The sequence below is a fragment of the Cyphomyrmex costatus genome, unplaced genomic scaffold, assembly GCF_001594065.2.
Source record: "Cyphomyrmex costatus isolate MS0001 unplaced genomic scaffold, Ccosl1.0 scaffold273, whole genome shotgun sequence".
Taxonomy (NCBI): Eukaryota; Metazoa; Arthropoda; class Insecta; order Hymenoptera; family Formicidae; genus Cyphomyrmex; species Cyphomyrmex costatus.
The window spans coordinates 1,448,608-1,469,564 of NW_017276833.1; the positions used below are offsets into that span (position 1 = coordinate 1,448,608).

At 40.9% G+C, this 20,957-nt stretch overlaps 1 protein-coding gene across 1 annotated transcript; it reads right to left on the bottom strand.

Annotated features, from left to right (window-relative positions):
- Positions 1-1,696: 1,696 nt before the first annotated feature.
- On the bottom strand, positions 1,697-17,836 carry Msx (homeobox protein Msx). The gene is made up of 3 exons (XM_018540934.1): positions 16,759-17,836; positions 6,475-6,671; positions 1,697-2,238 (listed from the first exon to the last, which is right to left on the bottom strand). The coding sequence occupies exons 1-3, from the start codon at positions 17,819-17,821 to the stop codon at positions 1,993-1,995; spliced, it is 1,506 nt and encodes a 501-aa protein (XP_018396436.1). The 5' UTR covers positions 17,822-17,836; the 3' UTR covers positions 1,697-1,992.
- Between the last annotated feature and the right edge of the window lie 3,121 nt (positions 17,837-20,957).

Sequence of the window (20,957 nt, forward strand, 5' to 3'; positions counted from 1 at the left end):
TCTCTCTCTCTCTCTCTCTCTCTCTCTCTTCGATAAATCAGAGCGCCGCCCAGGCTTAAGACTTAATTAAAAATTTAGTCGAAAACCAATTAGCAGCCGCAGCGGATTAACATATTTCTAATTATCTGGCGGACACTTTCGGCCGCCTTATCCCGACTACTTTTGCCGTATATGAAGCCGACCTGTCGATGACTGTGCGATATACGTATATATATACGTTCGATCGCGTCGCGGCAAATCACCCGGCGCGTATTCTTTTTCTTCCCCCATACCTTGCCTCGATAATACGACGCCTTATTTGAAAAAGTTACGCTCGATCGATTGCATCAATTGCATTATTATTTGCGAATTAGTCAATCGCGGAAAACTGTTCGAGAGTCGATAACGTCCTTTTGCTTTCCAGGGAGAATCCTTAAAAAATCAATTTCTATTCTACAATTTGTCTTGTTTATCCATCCGTGCATAGAATTTGTAAACGTTTCATCGAGGGTTGGAAGAATCGATGGAAAGAATGTAAATACTGAAATCTTTTATTTCGCTATAATATATATACTTCCATGGATAAATTATCATCTTACATTTATACAAGGCGCATAGGTACGTCTAGAACCACGCCACATACGTAACGTTAGCTTTTACTGTCTATATGAGCGACTCCGTGTCTCCCTCGATTCACAATTCGACGCAAGCGGATACATAATTTACACGCGCTTGTCTTGTCTTCTCGCATATAGAAAGAAATCGATAAGTCTGAAAGATATCGCGATTAGGCGAGCTAGGAACAATACATATATTTGCCGATGAAGAATCAATATGGTCTGTTCTTTGTTGATAAGACATATAAGATTTATAAGCTATTCAGAGACGCCACCGCAGAACTTTTGAAAGTATCGCGTGTTAGGTTTTGAAAAAAAATTCTAATGTAAGTATATAAACGAATAGATGAATTCTCTTCAATGTGAGGAATTAAATACTTTCAGAGAAACGACTATTATACATTATGGTTTCGAACCCTTTATCCTCTATTGATGCGCTCTCAGACTCGGAATTATTTCAACGTATACCTCTCCGCACATTTCACGTCGCTGCATACTCTCGATCAGTCCACGTTAAAAACGCATATCTGTGAACGAACGTTCGCTATAGATCGCCCAGCGCGGTTCTGAAATCGTTAAAAACGAACTCCCGTTCCTCACGCGATTCCTCTTCTTCACCGGTAATCGGAAGTGTCCTGTACACGTGTGTATATACATACGTACACCCATAGTTACCGTATACGAACGCATAACCTATTTACACTATGTACACTCGTGCCTTCTCTTGAGATCAAAGTTTCGCACACCTCACGAGGCGCCAAAAAATATATATATATATATACGTGCTCCATATCGTCTCGAAACATTTACGCGACGATAGTTCGGACTCAACGATATCGAAATCCAGATCATTTGTGTCCCACTGCAGGAGACAAGCGGTTTCGACTTCCAACGTTAAACGGTGGATCCCAGTATTCTATCGATGTCGATAGAAGATCGGGCAATTAAACTCGAACGGAACATGGACTGACTGATGAACAAAAGCGGCTGAAAACCTCGGACAATTTTCCCATTTCACGCGTACAGAAAAAAAGATTTCACTGCGAAAATCCGTTGTTTAGATCTATTACTATTTTATTAGACTTCTTTTTGGCTTTACCGAACTCTAGCTCTTATAGATCTCCCAGCTCTTAGGTTTCTCGACTTCGTAAATGACGGTTCTCGAAATTATATATATCGTGTCGGGTATCGTCTGGAATTGAATTCCCGGAGTTTAGAGTCTCCCTCGCGCGGATTCTTACATAAATTGTACACGTTTTCGTATCCATGAATTCATGACAATTCACAGATTCTCCGTCGCCGGATCCCCAGGTTGTGAGCAGGTTGGGTCTTCGGACGACGACGACGTCACGAATGACTTCGAATTACGCGCGTATTACGTCTTGGGATATCATTATTAAGGTCGGTGCCCAGGCGGCCCCATGAACATGGCCGCCGCTGCTGCGGCATGGGTGTGCCTAGCCATGGCAGCTGCAATGAAGGGAGGCACTCCTGGGGTACCAGGCGGGCCCACCCCGGAGAACATCAGTCCCGATCCGAAGCTGGGGTGCAGCAGAGGCCTCGCGGATAGTCTCAGCTTCTCTATTTCCGCCTCCTGCAGCCGCTTCGCCTTGGCTCTTCGGTTTTGAAACCAGATCTTCACCTGAAACGTTACAGTATCCTCGATTTAGAGTAATAACGAGTGAACTGATATTGTTTATGGTAAAGTCCGTTCATGTATCGCTTCTTCATTAATTCTTCATGTTTCTGTGTTGGGTGATAACTTGAGATTTAATAATACAAGCTTTAAACATTTTTGTAACATCAGTGGTAATACGAAGCCTCTTCAGAAGCAATGTTTTAAAATAAAATACAAATTAAATCGAACGAGTTAAGGTTTTTGTTACACGCTATAATAATTGATATTCGATAATGTTATTCGACACGTTATGATAGTAAAATTACGTATATACCCTGTAAAAAATAAAATGTTAATTTTAACTCAAAGACGTTGAGTGGATTTTCTGAGACATGCAAGAATGTTAAAATTAACATTTTTGTGATTTTCAATGGGATAACATAAAAATTTTAGACAAAGAGCCTTGTTATAGAAAACGCTTAATATCTGAAATGCTGAATATTAAAAAACAGAAAAATAGTATTAATTTACAAACAGATACTGAAGGTCTTCATAAAGCGTATGTAAATAAATTTGTTGTAAAAATAAAGTTTGACTTTCTAATATCGATAATTATTAGTCTTGTTCAGTCTACATCGTTTCTTCAACGTTATAAATCGTTTTTACACAATGTCCATAATGTTGCGAAGAATTCTTTTCAATTGTTTCGTTTTTATTGCATTTGATTGACGTATATTATCGTAACTATGCCTACACACCTAAATAACATTATTGCTGATTTAATTTGTTTGATTTTCTTGGTGAGTTTTCTTTTTGAAAAATTTTGGCATAATTTGTTTAATATTTATAAAGAAAGTTTTGTACCATCGTTTTCAGAAATATTGTTATGCATACGACTTTTCAATCGCGTGTAACTTTAATGTCGGTTTGTTCAATGAGGACTCACAGGATCAAAATGGAAACTGCATGAACGATTTTTTAGCGATTGATTTTGTCCGCCGAATTTTCATATCTGAATATATATTTTTTTATATTTTAATGCCTATTTCTATTTTAATTGTATTATCATGGTTGTTTGTAGACGATTTATTTTAATTGTATCATGGTTGTTTGTAGACGATTTAATATTGAGTAGTGTTTGAATTAATTTTATTGAAAATGACTGATTATATATTTTATTGTTAAACGAAAATTCTTACTGACTCTTTAATCGCCCTTGCCATCATTTTGTTTATTTTAACATTTTTGCATGTCTCAGAAAATTTACTCAACGTCTTTGAGTTAAAATTAATATTTTATTTTTTACAGTGCATGTAATAGCAATTACATATATATGTAATATAATATATATGTAATAATCACTGGCTGATAAGTACAGCCAGTGATTTGAGAACGAATCTGTTTACCACGAATCGTTAAAAATACTGGTTCGTAAGGTACCGAATAACGTGAGAAATCATAAATTCTAATGTCGTGTTGCATTTTATATCATATGCGACACACCTGCAAACATTACATAAGTGTCATTATTGGTTGGTTGGATGTCGCGTTTAATACCAGCGGCTGTAGAAATTTACAATCGGCAAATAGCATATTCAAACCGCGCGGAGTTACTGCAAACGCCTGAGAATCCATGATTATTAAAATTACGCGGTAATATTTTATTATTTAACGCGTTACCATCGAGAACGCCTGGTCTGAAACAAATAAAGATTTTCCGCGTAAAACACACACGAGAGCCATTTAGCGCGTCGTTAGACAAAACAGTCGGCGGAACATCGAAACTACCAACAGGAAATTATCGACGTATCGAGAAATCCACGATGTCACAAGACAGCGACACGCCTAACACTCGGGTTTATACATGCAGATGTGTCGGGTCAACATTAAATCGCGTTTAATTGTTATTTGCACACGCAGTCGTTTGCGCAGCTGTCGCTTTGAATCGACGGCTAATTCGCAGCACTTTCAGCACGAATATGAGAAGCACAAGGACTTCGAAATTCTTCTACATCGATGAAGTTTCTAATTTAATGAACACTTATTTTTGGCAATATACACGAATAGAATAATTACGGTGCACTTAGACGTTAAAAAACGTTAAAAAATAGAACATCTTCTAAACTGTGTTCAATTAGTTTAGAAAACGTTTCGATTTTAACGGACAATTTTTAATTACTCGTGGAAGCTCGTGCGCTTAATTAAACTTACGTAACTAAAGTTTATTTGGTATAACGCTACACGGAAAGAACGATTTTTACTGAGGTATCTGAAAATTTATTAAATGTTCAGCTTTTTGAAAATAATTTTGTCGAACTATTAAACTCCTTCACTCCACCAAGTGTTGGCTTTACTTCTGTTGGACTTCAACTTCACCATCTCTAAGATATTTTTGTATTGTCGCTGATGATGGTCCAGATTAAAGGACCGAAACGTTCGACTTTGAATTGAATCTAAATGTGAGATTTTTTTGTAATTTCCGCGCTCGGTTAACAGCGTATGACTCTGTATAGCCTTTTATACTCGTTTCAATTTTGATGTTTTTTTGAACTATTAAAATTATTATGTAAGAAACTGAAGTCCGATGAGCAGTAATGCTGCAAAAAGTTTTGATATTCTAGCAATTACAGCTTGATTGTCTCACTCACTCGGTTATAGTATGTATTTTGATAGTATAATAAAATTATTTTTAGATTTGCATTTAGCTAAATTTTTTAATACCTCAATAAAACTGTTCTTCCTGACTATTCTAAAGTTAAAAATGGAATGTAGTATCAAAATCGTTAATATATCCTGTGTAAGAATTATTTCTTAAAATTTACCTCGAAAATATGGCAACCGTGGGATAACAGCGTTATGTCTCGAAGAATTTTTACATAAATCTCTCACATTCATTAATAAAAACTACAATAAAATACAAAATAAGTTTGATTAATTTTACTGAAGAGTGCAAAATCTTTAAAATATTGTATCGTGCCATAACTATACTATATATTTTCAGGAATAAATTTTAACTCTTTCCATGCGATGTACGAATTAAAATTGATTCCAAAATTAAGCATTCGATAAATACGAAAGGACCGTCAGCCGCCTTTGCTTTCTCCTCGTCGTCGTAAAAGAATCGAGTGATAAGTTACTACGTGTGATGATAGGATGAATATCACCACGACGCGAGTGTCACGATTTGAATTGTATACATATCTCTTTGTCCGCGGTGAATAATGAGAGAGAAAAGAGCGCGATCGAGGGAACGGTTTGGCGACTTAAACGACACGAGGAGATGGCGGGGTAATCGTAGCTTATCCAAGCAAATGAATGTGCGACGTAGCTTCATTTCGACTGATGCATTGTAACGAATGCGCAAAGTGTATCTTAGCACGCCAACCGGCGCGATAATAGCCTACTCTGTTACATACACGGCAAAGAATCACGATAGTCCGAATTGAGAAAAGAGCACGGATATATTCTAATAATAATATTCGTGAGAGATAAATTTGCGGTTAACACTATTAACTCGAGCGTGAAGATATTATAAAGATGTATAAATATTAACAATTAATTTAAAATTCAACAAGAGGACTCTTAATATAAACAATAATCCATAATAATAAAAGAGGACGAAGAAGAGTTAATTCAAAAATTAACTATAAATAAATAATAGGATTCAATCTAGGAGTCGAAACTTGTTAATTTTAATTTTAATTTGAAGCACTATTTCAGTTAGTTTTAAGTTAAATATTATTTGGTTGTAAATCGTTAATTTTAATATATGATTTGTAATCGTAATTTAGAATTAAATATGTCATTAGTTTTATTTTATTTTATTTTATTTTCAGTTAATTTAAATTGACACTTCTTTGCCCTTTTATTATTATCGATTACTGTATAAATATTAATTTGCGCGACACGAAAATACCATCTTTTACTTCAAAAGCACGCTAATGTGATTGGTGGTTTATTATCGTTCAATAAAATAAACAGATAATTTTGACGACTTTTATTAATGAGCTCGTTAATCGAAGAATAATTTAAAGCCAATATGTGTGCAAAATCTTTTTTACTCGCTTTATATTTTATTTATTAGATAATTAAAAGTACGATCCAATTTGTATTAATTTACGAAACTCATTTACGAGCAGCATTGTTCTTAACGTACGTCTTGAACATTTATGTTCCGCTGGAGATCGTTACATAAAATGGGAATTTTTCAATTTGCTAAAGAGAGCTAATTACTCGCGTGTCAACCGTTCGGCGTCTCACCTGCGTTTCCGTGAGGTGAAGAGACGACGAGAACTCCGCTCTTTCGGCTATCGTCAGGTACTGTTTTTCGCGAAACTTCTTTTCGAGCGACAACAGCTGCTGCGTCGTGAACGGCGTTCTCGGCTTCCGGTTCGGTTTGTGCTTCCTGAGAGTGCACCTAACCGGGCCCGGTCCAGGTCCCGGCAATCTTAAGTCCCCTGGAACCAAAGAGAAGACATACCGTTAATCTAATATAGGATTTGATACATGATAATTTTCCGGTCCTACACTACACGTGGCGGGTCGTTGTAGTCTCTCGGATTAATTTTCATCACTTTAATAAATATACAAAAAGAAATTATTATTATCCAGCGATTATTATATCGCGTATAGAGTACCTTATGTCTTTAGAAAGTATTTGTGGTGTGAATTTAAAGAAATTGCGTTTAAATGTATTTATTTGACGCTCCTAGTTTTTCGAAGAAAATAAATGTATGAGTATATCCAATCGTGTGTATTAAAAGTTAGTAACTAAATTAGCATTTCCAGTAAGTTCTTATTTACTTCAGGAAAATGCAATATGCGAAGTGGTTATTGTCGCAAAAAGTTTAGAAAGTTTAATTTTCAACGAAAAACACGATGTTTTTATTAGAAAGGCATTCAGTCGAACCTCGCCTCGTTCTCGTTTCTTGAAAAAGAGACGAGACCGAGGATTAAATTAACATTACTCCGCCGCACCACTTCTGCTATCAGCGTCATTAGGAGAGAGAGATACGTTAATAATGATATTCGCGGACATTTGTATCTGTACTATTAAAACGCCAGTCCCGTCTTCTTGCGCTCGTCGAATGATAATTAACCCCGGATGTGCAGCGTTAGTCGTTAATTTACAAGCACACCCGACGCGTTTTCATAGGTCTCGCGTATGACGAAGCGATTAAGGTACTCGCGCGGTACCGCGCGGTGGAAAGAGGGCGCGAATTATAATAAATCGTAGAAAAAAATCAATCGCCCTCGAACGCTCGACGAAAACGGCGCCTATAATTATCGACCCATCGCGCCCCACGAGCCTCCCCGCGTCCGGCGCGCACGATTATCATTGGCTAATATGCCGTTGTTTACGATCGTATACGCGCAATTAGTTGGTACTGCGCGAAGTTTCGCCCACACCTCCCCATATACGTAAGCGCGATCACGTCCGGAGTAGCATATTCCCGCACCTTTGTCATTCATTTGTAAAAATCCATTCCGAGCTGATCGCGCTTCGTTAAAATTCGCTTAAAAATTATCAGGATAAAAATACGACGTATCCCTCTGCACACGTAGGAGAAATATGCGTGGTGGGGGGGGGGGCTTATTATTTTTTTCTTTTCTTCATTTTAGACCGCGATAATTGATATCCCGCGCGTTAGAGACGCGGATTTTTTTTCTCAAGCGACGACACAAGGGACCAAATGAAGTATTGACGCGTTTCTTAAAAATCCCGCAGTTGGCTTACCGATATAACTCTTCTTAGCGCCCGCGCACCGTCCTATAATTAGACATATTATTTCCCTGTACAACACACGCCGCGCTATCTCGCGCCGCATTCGAAATAAGCGACTCGTATACGAGGAGAAGAGTAATTGATATCTCGCGGCCAGATGCGAAAAGTTACATCGCGCGACTTCTGTACGGCCGCACCATACATACACGTCGAAAAAGTGCGCTTCCGACATTCGGCACGACGGAACGATGACGATTCCGCGCGACGCGGCGAGGAGGGCATATCGCCGTGGATTCCGAGCGCTAATTAACGCTCGGCCAAGGCGTACAAAAAAGGGATATAGGCCGCGCCGGCATTGTCGACCGGATCGGTCGAGAGACGCACACACCGGTATCATACGTCTTCCATTCTCGTTGCACCGCCGCGGTCGCCCGTTTCGCGTGTCGCTCGGGGACACCTGGTGCAGGGGTTTACGCACGTAACCGATCGATATGTTCTCCTAGGAGGCTAATTAATTTCTGCTAATTAAATACCTATTGCGGACAAGTCAAAACTCGCGCGGATCTATCCGCTACCACTTTCTTACGCGTCGTGAACGGCGCGAACTTTTTATCGGACCATAATTACACGTCGTCGTCGTTCGGCGGTACATTTTAATTTTTTTCATCTTCGTTGGAAATTTCCTGCCTTGAGCATCACGAGCTAATGGATTAGTGTGGTTGACGCTCGAGTTACAATGTCATTTGCTTGCTTATTAGAGGAAAGACGGATCTGTATGTAAGATAGAGTTTAATGTATAAGTATAAACGCGAGACCGCGGTATACGCAAGAAAGATGCCATACGAATCCGCGCGTAGCCGGACAATCTGTCGTTACGTGTCGATGCCGCATCCATTCATGCGGTAATACAGCGATTTCATGTCGCTCATCGAAGTTGGCCATGCCGCGCACGTAACCGATCAATATGTTCTTCTTGACTGCTAATTAATTTCTGTTAATTACCCGACCGCTGGAACACGCACGCGTATGGTTACGCAGCCGCAACGGACGTAGTCGTTTCTGATAGGTACATAATCAGTTTGCCTTCCGTGTAAACTTTTCAGTTAGACGTAACGTGAAACGTTTAAAGGATTCATCCGGAGACTTCGCGTGCGTGGCTGAACCGTAAATTACTGTACATGGAAAAAAACTTTTTTGCTGAGAAGTACCTAAAAATTTAGCTTGATACAGACCTGAGAATAACTTTACGTATTATTTACGTATTATTTACGAACTATTTACGCAGAATTAAATATGTATAGGTATATACATAAATTTACATATTAATGGAAATATTTAAGCGCGATAAAATTCACTTTCACCGAATGAAGGGTTTCTCTTATTTAATTACATTTATATATATATATATTAGATTAGTCTTTAAAAAACTTTTTTTTTGTTCGCCCCCTAAATTGGTTCCATTTGATGAAAAAATAAGCTGTGCTAAACTGGAGGTCGGTAGATCCATGGGAAGGGATGCCTCTAGACCTATCAAATTCGATAGTTTTATTCGTTAAAAAAAACTTTTTTTAAATTTTATTCGCTTGATATTACAACAGAAGCTGTGAATCTTCATACCGAATATGGAATCTTTTTGGAGGTCTTTTTCGAGCGAATAAAATTTAAAAAAAGTTTTTTAGGGGGCGAACAAAAAAAAAATTTTTTTAAAGACCAGTCTAACATATATTTTTTGTTGGTCCAAATTCCTATCATAGTTGAAAATAATTTTCTTAGATTATCGTTCTATAGAATTTGAACGATCCGACAAAATTATTAGATCTGTATTTAATTAAATTCTCATACCCTAGCAAAACTGTTCTTTATACACGCGTTTTAAATTAAAATTAATATCCAATTATATTCAGACCGCGGCATAAAAAGTACGAAATTTATTCTGTAACAGCACAATAAGATCAATATAATAAAATGAGACTTTTAAAATTACCCGCGCACTCTTGCGAGTAATTTTACGAGAGATGCAACGTCTCACAGAAGGCAATTGCAATCCTTACACGCTGTGACCGCTTTCATCAACAGATACTGAATTTTCAGGGATGCTGAAGAGAGAGAGAGAGAGATAGACCGGCAGACGGGCGTCGCGTCGGGCCGCTGCGCTGGAACGGCCGAGCCGGGTAATTACGTCCATGGAATGATGAATCGTCCGAAATATTTTGTAGAACATCATTGGACGCGGGGCGGGCGTCGTTAATTCATTCCTGCGCGCGCAATCCAGATAAATGCGTACGGGCCAGCGGTGTTCGAGCGTTATAAATGACGTCCGTATTCATAATTTTCGTAAGCCGCCGCCCAACCGACGGGCCCTGGGGATTATCGGCTATATGTACGAGCCCCGTATCGCATCCCCCCCCCCCCCCCCCCCCCCCAGGGAATAACTGTCAGTGGTGAACGCTTAATGGAAATGGGCTAATAAGCTTTTCACTATCTAATTTTTCAGAAACTACTTTTGCGCGCGCAGAAGATATGATATTTCGGAGAGATGTTTCATTATCGACGTTTCGATTCGACTATATGTAGAAATTATTGAAGCATATCCTGATGAATGAACATTTTTGTTTTGTATTCACTTTTATTTTGTATATTATCCGCACTCATAGCTTGTAAGTCTGGAAGATGAAACGGATAGAACAAGACAAAATTCATTTTTTTTTTTACTTAAAAGACATCGAAGTATCGGTTATAATTAACGTTTGTTTATTGGAGTTTTCTTAATGTTTTTTGAAAATTCAAAATTTTGAATGTATATATGATTACACATTTTCTTTTACGTGAAAAATTTGAATGAACACAATTTGGAGTTACAAATTTTTGTATTCACCGGGCACACTAATCTTTTCCTTGTGCATAAGATTTGTTTTTATGTATTATTTTTTTATTGTATTTCTTGCCTCAAAATATGATATTGTTTTAATACTAGAGAGTGTCTGCCCGTAAAGGTTAAGTAGTCTTAGTGGACTTTTACAACCTAGTTTTTTATTTTCCGAGTAATTGCATACCTCACTTAACCTCATGTTAATTATAATAAATATAAAAATTGTGTTTTTTTTTTCTAGTTACGATTAATCATTACTGGTCTTATAATATGGTAACTTTGAAAGATGCTCACTACAAAATCTTCAGTTTAGTGATTAACCACTCAGGTAGAACACAGTCACAGTTAAGTCACAACGATATATCATAGGACGTCATCATGACAATTCTTACATTATCATCGTTTGTCACTTAAAGATGAACTTATATAAGTGATAAATAAGATCATGATGACTTCCTTATAATATTATTATGATTTCTGTCTTCCAATAGTTAGAAAAGTACAATTTTTATATTGCCGCGGGTGAAGTTTTATCACTTACCAGAAAATGAAACATCGAGCTCAATTAAAATACAAATCACTACAAATTGCTTAATTTAATTTAGAATAATATTTTCACAATTTATCTTATCTCTCGTAAAATACTGTTTTTATTGTATACGCGAATTTTTGTATATATACTGTATGCATAAAAGGTATAAATACACAATCTTGACGCGATCGATTAAACGATGAGTAAATGTCGATCTGCGTTCATTCGGAGCTTCTTACCTCGAAAATCCCGAGAGCTAAAATAAGAAGACGTGGGTAATTAACCGAATTTCTATAAGTGAACGATCATCACCGGGCAAAAGCGAGTATCGTCACGGATGATCGCGATTGCAGTAGTGGTGCATACCCGAGTTGCTCCGCGGCCTTCGCTCGAAGTGCCGGTATAATTGGTGTCGCGCACCAACAGCGGAAAGAAAACGAGGGGGGGGGGGGGAGCAGAGTATAGTTTGTCGTTATCGTTCGCAAAAAGCTTCGCCGAGCGACGTCGCGCGGGAAGCTGAATACGCGCTGTACACCAAACTTAACACAGGGCACTTTAACAAGAGAGCTCGTTTTTACCGGGGTCCTCGTGAATGCATTATGGATGCCGTGAGTTATATATACGACTCTATCATGTCGAACTGTTATAGCGATCCCGCAGCTGGCGTGCGGGCGCCGATCGTCGCCGTTCACGTCTTTTTCCGCTTTTCGTTTTCTGCCGGCGAGCGGTAAACAGCGCGTGGAAAACAAGGTATATGGAAAGCAAATGCGTGGTCGCTCTTGAGCCGTAATCACCCTAGCCGCGATTGTGATTGACGGTTGAGGATGATTTCTCGACCAATCGGAGCGGAAGCGGTCACCGATCGCGCTTCGCTCCGATTGGCTGAGAAACAATCGCTGGCGTGATTACGGCTGGCACGCATTCTCGCTTATCGATTTCGTTATTGTATCTATTTTGTTGTCCCTCCTTGATTTACCGTCGGTATACCGGCTTTACATCGAGCGTCATATTTTCAATCGGATTTTATTACGGTTGACAGAAACGGTGTAAATGCGTTCCATTCAATTATGCCACTTTGCAGAGATACACGGGTCCGTGTAGCAGTCGGCCTTTATGCGTTCCCATTAGCTACGGGATCGCGTGTCTTTCCAATATTCTCTCATTCTCCGTTCACCATTCATGCTGTTTTACACGTCGAGTGTTATAAGGGTTACTTTTAATTATGCTACTTTGAAAGATAAAGCAATGAACGTAGCTGGTAATGCGCTCTTGTACGTTCATATTAGTTTTACACTCGCCGTTTTCCTAATATTCTCCCTTTTCCGATTCCACTACGAATGGCGTATACACGCTGCGTTAATTGTTCAATTGTGTAGTTGCGAAATGAGGAAAATTGCTGGAAATCTTTCTAATAACTTTCTCTCGTCACTCTCTCGTAAAATTGCTTTGATTATTTGTTGTAGATATTATCCAGAAAACTGTATATAATAATGTAACGGAGACTTTTCCAAAAATAATTTACCGCGTAAAATAACCGCGATTCATTCTTCGGAGGTAGGCGACTCCTTTCGCCATCCTCGCGTTAAATGTCCCAGAAGTGAATGACGTTGCGAATCTCGTAGTTCCTGCGTAATAAGGAACTCCGCGCTGCTTCCGAGAAAGAAATCTCTGAAACCATTACGGGTCTCCGGGCGAGCTGTAAAAGTTGACGCGCGAATAGGGAGGCCAAGTACGAGGAGCACTCTCCTCGTCCCTTTGCACTCTCGCGAGCACTCGAGATGGAGTACCTCGGAGACGAAGTGCCAGGATGTACGATTAACCCATCGAGGTGTCGGTTACACCTTAATGAGGTATTACTTTAATTGTCCATTAGGAATGGACTCGATGTAGTAACGTTCGCGAGTCCTTTACTGACGAGACAACACGAATCTTGGCACTTCAACGTCTTCCTCCATTAGGGGAATCTTCCACTCGTTTAGATAAATGACTGCGAATTGTGTAAGAATTAATAACGGTTCAACAATAGATTGACGATATTAAGTGACCAAGAGAAGTTGATCGACACAAACATAAGTGGCAAATATTCAGTCGGTGGGTCTTAAATGTGTTTACAATTTCCATGTCTAAGCAAACCGTACGCTGATTATTTGTCAGTCTTAAAAAATTAGCGCAGTTTTTTTAAAATAGAAAATATTGTAAAAATTCGTGCACACACAAAATTATTCCAGACTGGCTTAAACATTTTGTCATGCTTTGCGTCAAGTAACTGCATAACTCTGAATGGAACAAAGTATATTCAATCCGTATCTTGTTTACAGCAATCGAATTTTCTTCAAGCAATCGCTAATCTACGCGAGATAAGAGAGAGAGCGAGAGAGAGAGAGAGAGAGAGAGGGCTTGCAGTTGGTAATTAATAAATCGCAACTAATTCTCTCGTTTAAGTCATCGTAAATTATTTATCAGCGAAGTGCTCTCGAGCGACGTCTAATTATCGCGACTTGGAACCGCCACGGCTTTCCTTCTCGATTTATTAGCCAATTACAATCCATATATCCGCCACCAGTCATGAAAACAAGATCCGTATCTCTGTACGGCTGATCACTTTTGTACCTGTCACGAGAATTGCGCGGCGTTTGCTCTCTCCTTCGAGATTTTCACCTTCCTCATTAGGCAATTACGCCGAGTTTGATCTCCGCGCCCGATTTTTCGCTCCCGCGTCACCTCGCGGTCACCCTCCTTATACCCTCCGTCACACTAGAGGCGATGGAAAACACATTCCGTCGTCGCTTTGTAAGCACCGATCATGCGTCCTAATAGCCTAGATATATGACACCGAGTGCCCGACGCGACGCGCCGATCGAACTTTCCGCGCCGATGATCGTATACACGCGTTTCAAAGAACCGAGATCGCGGCTTCAAATCGTGACACAGGTTTGAGTTCCGCGTTGACGTTTCTGGAATAGAAATTCGAAAAAGAACGGTCGATACAATTCTGTGCCGAAGTCGATAGTCAACGTCGAGTAGAAGGAAAATTACGGCTCTACCTACACAGTTTCTCGCTAAATCCTCGATACCGATTCTTATACCAGTTCGTAGAATTAACGGCTAATACACGTCTAATAGCAGTTCTATATCTACAGGTACTATACGATATTAAAAAGCATTTGATAGTACTGCATAAAAATGTTAAATAAAATTAATTTTGACTGGCAAAAACTGGGTAACGTAATAATTCTTTATATTAATATCGTAACATAAACATTTGATATCGTTAAAATTTTTTTTATTAATTGACTTCTTAAATTTGTGACAAAAAAATTTCGGATCATCATCGACGACGCGATTATTCCACACGACTGACTACTAAGTTTTTCTAATGTAATTTTCATCGCCATCTTATATTAATATAAAATTAAACTCTCGATGTTGCGAGAAATATATCATGAGTGCTGCCGAGTGAGTTATTTATGGAGCAAACAAATTCGCTTAATTATAAAATTTTATTTTTAATTCTTTTACACCACGTTTCGTCATACTAGATTACTGACAACACTTGATTTACCAATCCTTTGTCAGCGAATTTGTTCTCTTGGAGAGTCACTCATTTGGCGTCGCAACACTCACATACATTTACAATTACACCGTCACGGAAATATTATGGTTTCATTTACATCTGATGAAGGCTCAATCCAGGAGCCGAAACATGTTACGTATTCATTTTAATTTTATTCAATTATAATTTTAATTTCATTACATGTATAAATTTATTGGTTTATTTATATAGACGACTCTCGTAATTTTGCTCTCTACATTTTTCTTATTGTTAGCTTTGTTTATCAATAATATTTATATAATATTTCTTTAACTAATTAATTAATAACTACACAAGGAGGTATTCCGTTAATTATTAAAGTTATCAGCTAATTTCATTCAAGTGAATTAGTAATAGATATATAAATTTGCATCTTCAATATTTCCGCTGAGAAAAATTCGATTATTTATTGGTCCGTAAGAAAACGTGATAATTTTGAAATTATATAGCTGTCGTGTATACGACCGTTTATTTAAATTGATCGTATGACATCCTGCGTGTGTGTGAACAAATTCTATCCCAAAGTCACACGATTGCGACAGCAAGGGATTATGGAATGTAGAATTATATGCTGAAGAATGCAACGAATCATTTTAATCAACGAGATTTAATCAAATTGCTGACTGAATTGATATCGGTAATATTCATATCTTCAGTTAATGGCTGTGATAAAATATGATGTGTGTGTTCATCGAAATATATAAATATTTATCTCTCGTATTTGCATGATATTTAAGATCTATCATTAGTCTCGTTATGCCCGTTAAATCTTTCCGGTCGAGAGAAGAAATCATCAAGGCAAAAGGATATACCGTGTCGATCGTGATGGCAGTTTTAAAGCCTTTAGCTTTAAGCTCGAATCGCGATGAAGGTAAACCGGAGTACGAGCGAATTCTTTGGCACGTAAGACCGATAATGTCCGCCTACTCGCGTGATCCACGGTACTAACTGCAGGACGTTATGAGACTGCGTGTCATGCATTAACAGTTGCATTAAGAGTTCGCGTTTTCCATCTGATTGTCGAACATTGTGTCCGCAGGTTAAAAAGCAAACACAGTGAAACTACCCTTGTTCGCGCGCGTAATATTCTTTTTAAATTTCTCGGGCGCAATTTGTTTTCGAAGAAATACTCTTCCGCGTGAATAATCATTACGCTACTATCACTACAATACTAAGTCGAAAGATGATAATTTTCAGTGTGTCTAAGAGAGATTTATTTGACTTTGGTCCAGTTGATGCAGATCTGAAATATAATAGTCGATCTAAACCCTTAATCACCCTTGCAAGATTCGTGCACTACTAAATTTATATAGTGTCACATTTAATTCAATCTATCAAATCGTTATTTTATTTAACCAAAACAATAGTTAAATTTTATACTATAAAGTGTCGATCAAATTAAGTGATTGTCTTTCAGTATAAAACAACGGTGTATCGAGTGGAAGCAATGACGATTTAAAGATTAAATTTGACATACAGTGTGTTTAAGCAAAATTTCCTGCATTGTGCACCCTGATAAAGTACGTTCCAAAATTACGTATTCTCACTTCCAATTATTACGATCAGTTATTATTGAGATCCAATAAGATGCTATAAGCATCAAAAATTGTTGGATTGCTCGTCAATTTAACTAAGTGATATTACTGCAATTACATCATCATATTTACTTGTTTTTCGTATCGACGGTCCAACACAAATCGTACTTATTATTACGCTTCTTAATCGTGCACTAGAAGATCGAAATTAAATAAATTTACGATTGAAAGTGATTTCATTACGGGTGTATATAACTTTAAGGGTTAAGCGAAAGCGTGCTAGGGCTTTACCGTTCGGGCTGGTAGGTCCGCCATGTGGCGTGTAGAGATGTCCATGAGGATTGTGCGGATGCGGGGGTGGGGGCAGCCACGCGAACCCCGCCAGGGAATGCGGAAATCCCGCGGGGTTCCAACCGGGAGCGCCGGGCGCTCCGGTGAGATACGGCGGGCCCTGCGAGGGCCTTTGCACTCCGGGATGAATCGGCTGAGGCACTACCGGGCTAGACTTCTCCTCCTTCTCCTGGTTGGCTTCCAGGTCCCTCTCCAATTCGCAATCCGAGTCCATCACGTTCAGATCCTCGGACTGGCCGACGCTTCTTATCTCGTGGTCCTCGAGGTCCAAATGATCCGTCGTACGGTCCCCATCCAACGAGCGATTCGCCTCGGAGTCGCTACGGTCGTCGAGGATCTCTCGTCTGCTCGCGGGCGACACGGATCTCGGATTGGTGATCCTGTCGATCCTCTCGTCCTCATCCTGAATACGCTCTTGTTCACGTTGGAGGATCGTCTCGCCGATCCCGCTCGGCGAACTGGTCGTCAGTCGGTCTCGCGGTATCTCCTGGTCTATTCTGATAGGCGAGGACGACTTGTCGTGGCTCGTCCTCGAGAAATCCTTCACCGTGAGCATCTCTTGTCGAGCGGGCGGGTGATCTTGCTCGAGTCTGTTCGGATGATGATGGTGGTGGTGGTGGTGGTGATGATTGCCGAAGCCGGCGAGACCGTGAGGACTTAATCTAGCGAGTAGTTCTCTGCTCTGAAGTCTCTGCTGTTCTATCAGGAGCTCGCGATACCTCGCCTCTATCTCGATATTTTTTTCAGTATCCATTCTGTCGTCGTTATCTCGCCTGGCCGCAAAGGTGCCGCCGCCGCCGCCGCCACCGCCGCCGCCGCCGCCGCCGCCGATGGCACTCTTCTTCGTGCCACTCAGCAGGGCATCGACGCTAAAGCTGATCTTGCCGCTTCGTGGCTTCAGATTCGAAGATGCTGACGTCGGAGTAGCCATGTCGACGTCCTCGCATAAACGATCGCTACCGGAACCTGGGCTACCCGTCACTACGCCTTCGCTGTTGCTCATGCCGATTCTGGTGTCGGCTTCCACGAGTTCTCACGTCTCACAAGTCCTCGAAATACGACCGGCAGTTCTAATCAACCTGTATAAAGCTACACTCTCGCGACAGTCATCCAAAGACGCGAATGAATAAGAGATCGTTCGGTCGCTCTCTTACTTCCATGTTGCGTAATCCCAATGTCCATGCAATAATAAAAACTGCAATTCCTAACGAAACACCGAATAAGTCGCGCCTGAAAGTGTCGCAGCTAACAGCCGTTGTATCAGCTTCTCACGGACGTCCGTTAAAAGATGATGGACGCGACACGTCGACGCCATCGAGCCCGCGGGGCACTTTCCACAGGTGTCGATCGAGTCACATCGCGATTCCTGGACGAAGGCCCGCTAACTTCGTGGTGACCAACCGAGAGGCGCAGAGCCCGCCGCCTTAATAAGTTTCGCGCTCCGTTATTCTTGGAATCCGCCGCATCGCCGCGGAATGACCCAGCCGACACGAGCGGATTCCTCCATCAGAGTCAGAGGAGTGTTCTTAGGATATCAACATGATGATCCGACCTCTTCTCACCTCTCAACTTTTATACTCTTCGCATCCTCGTCGATTCTCAGCTGATATATTCTCCGATACGGCGATGCTCTTCACGCGACACTTCGTGCTCCTTTCGCTCAGACGGCGCACGATGGATCTGCGTAAAAACATTTAAACGAAGCGCGCAGAATGGAATCCACGCTGTACAATACTCTCTGTGCGAGAGACGACGTGTCGTGAATGAACCTCACGTTGACAGCTTTCGCTGTCATGTTAAGTTTTAATTAACTACGAACGATTATTCTGATTCATCTCTCTCTCTCTCTCTCTCTCGTGTATATCCCATGATATTTTAAAAGGTATTTCCAGCATTGCGCTTCTCTCGTTTTAAACCTGAATCCTTCTTCATCATAACACGACGCACTGTTACGATATTTGTCGTTTGCTACGCACCCGTTAGGTTATACAAACGTCAATGTTCGCGTAACGGCATACAGGACTCACGAAAGCGACAGCTTGGAAAGGGTCAAGTACTGATCTCCAGCGTCAACCGAATTTCGCTGTCATCGATGTTGTTCATCAGCGTGTTCCATTAAGGACGTCGATACACGATCTCTTCGAATGCCCCTAGGTTCGTGGCACCTCTACGAAGTTTTTCTCGTGCACACCAACGCGCACCTCTCCGCGACCTAGACGGGATCAGCGAGGCGGTCGAGCGCGTACTCGCGGCTCCGATCGCGCGACGGTGAGGACACACGAAGTGGGAGGGTGCTGTTAGTCCGTGCCGCACGGAAAGAAACAAGTCGGTGGCAGAGTGTACAAATGTAATCGGTTGTAATCTGTATAATCTGCCGCGTGGTGACCGCCACTGCCGCGGAAACGGCACTGATTACCAGCTCGGCTGCACTCGCGGCGGAGAGCCCTGCCGAGGGGGCTCTCCATTCTCCCTCCCTCCCTCCCACCCTCTCTCTCTCTCTCTCTCTCTCTCACTCTATCTCTCTTTTCTCGTTCTCGGCGTTGCGGTGCTACTACCGCCTGGGTGCGCGCCGCCCCCGCAACGCTATAGCAAAACCGGTACCGTGGCCTGGGCCTCGACCAATACGCGCGGGCTGACGCACATCACGGGCGTTTCGAGAATGGGCGTGCTTCGCGGTCGGACGTGGACCAATAGCGGACAACGAGGTGGATCGAAACCCACGTAGGGGAAACCCCCTTCTTCCGGTACTCCGCAGCCGTCAGATGGAGCTGGCTGCATCGCCCGACGCCGGAGAGTGTCTCGAGGTGGTGGAGAACGCGGATGGTCGATGGAACGTGGCTATGGTGGCGGCGACGGCGGCGACGGCGGCGACGGCGGTGGTGGTGGTGGAACGCAGTGGGACCGAGCGGAACGTGACGACTCCTAATTGTCTAATTCCCGGGCGCGCAATGCGCGAATTGATTGGCAATACGGGTGCACGTGGCTGTGTGCACGAGCGCATGGCTGGGAGGGCAAGCATCCCTCTCGCGCGTTCGCCCGTACACAAACCGCGCGTCGCGTCGCCTCGTTCCGCCGCGCCGCTCGTCGTATAAGAGTGAGCGAACGCGACCGATTTATAGGATTTATTATACATTTTGATACACACAAATGTCTGTCGTGTTTAATTATTAGCGGGATAATTGAATCTTTAAATTCGGCAATCTGGCTTTCGAACGATCGCTTGTCCTCTCAAACTTGTAAATAACGTAAAGAATTATTTCAGAAGTCAGATATACTCATTTTCAAAATGATGTGAACAAAATATGGAAATGTCACTGAAAAGAAATATCTTATCTCGATATTGATATTCCCCCTTTTAGATTATTATTTTTCAAGATATACTCACATAGATCTTTAACTATGAAAATTTTTTAACAGCTTCTGATATTTTACTTTCTTCTGAATACTTTCAATGAGTTCACAAAAACGATAATATAAATCCTATAAATTTACGTCAAATATCATACGCAACATAAATCAATAGAATAAACAAATACTTGCGCTCTTTACAAGGGAATAATCGCGGGATGCTTCACTGATAGAAAGGGATGGATCGGTGCGTTAACAGAAAAAGACATATTGAATCTCCGATCCAAAAGAAGGAAGCACATCGATACGGCGAGGGTGGGGAAGCGCCTGCAACACGCGCGCGCTCTTCTCGCGGGGAAAGAGATGTACCGTGAAGGCGGGAGCGAGCGGAAAGAGAGAATTGAGCCGTCAAGCATATAGGGGTTTTTGCTGTTCGCTATAGTCGCCAACGGGAGAACTGAGGAGACCTTCAGCGACGTACGAACGTTTTGTTTTCTACTTCACGACGTTCTTATTCGAGTCTGTCGCGCATATTAGCACGTGAAAAACAAACATTTATAATTAAAAACCGAGATAACGAAGTATTGAAGTAGCGACAGCTTTTTGCACAACTTCACGAGAAGTCGACGTAAATTTTTTTTACATAATGTAATCAAAACTGTAACGACTTAAGATAACTGAATCTTACGTAATTAATTAATATTCCAACCAAGTATTTAAATTAAGTAAAAACGGTCTTTTTTTTTCTTCTTCCCCCCCCCCCCTCATTTCTAGACTTTATGTAGACATGT

Coding starts and splice junctions, on each gene's coding strand:
- Msx (XM_018540934.1), bottom strand. CDS start 17,821: ATGAGCAACAGCGAAGGCGTAGTGACGGGTAGCCCAGGTTCCGGTAGC. Junction 6,672..16,758: donor CGGACCTACCAGCCCGAACG/GTAAAGCCCTAG, acceptor CTTTGGTTCCAG/GGGACTTAAGATTGCCGGGA. Junction 2,239..6,474: donor TTCACCTCACGGAAACGCAG/GTGAGACGCCGA, acceptor GTAACGTTTCAG/GTGAAGATCTGGTTTCAAAA.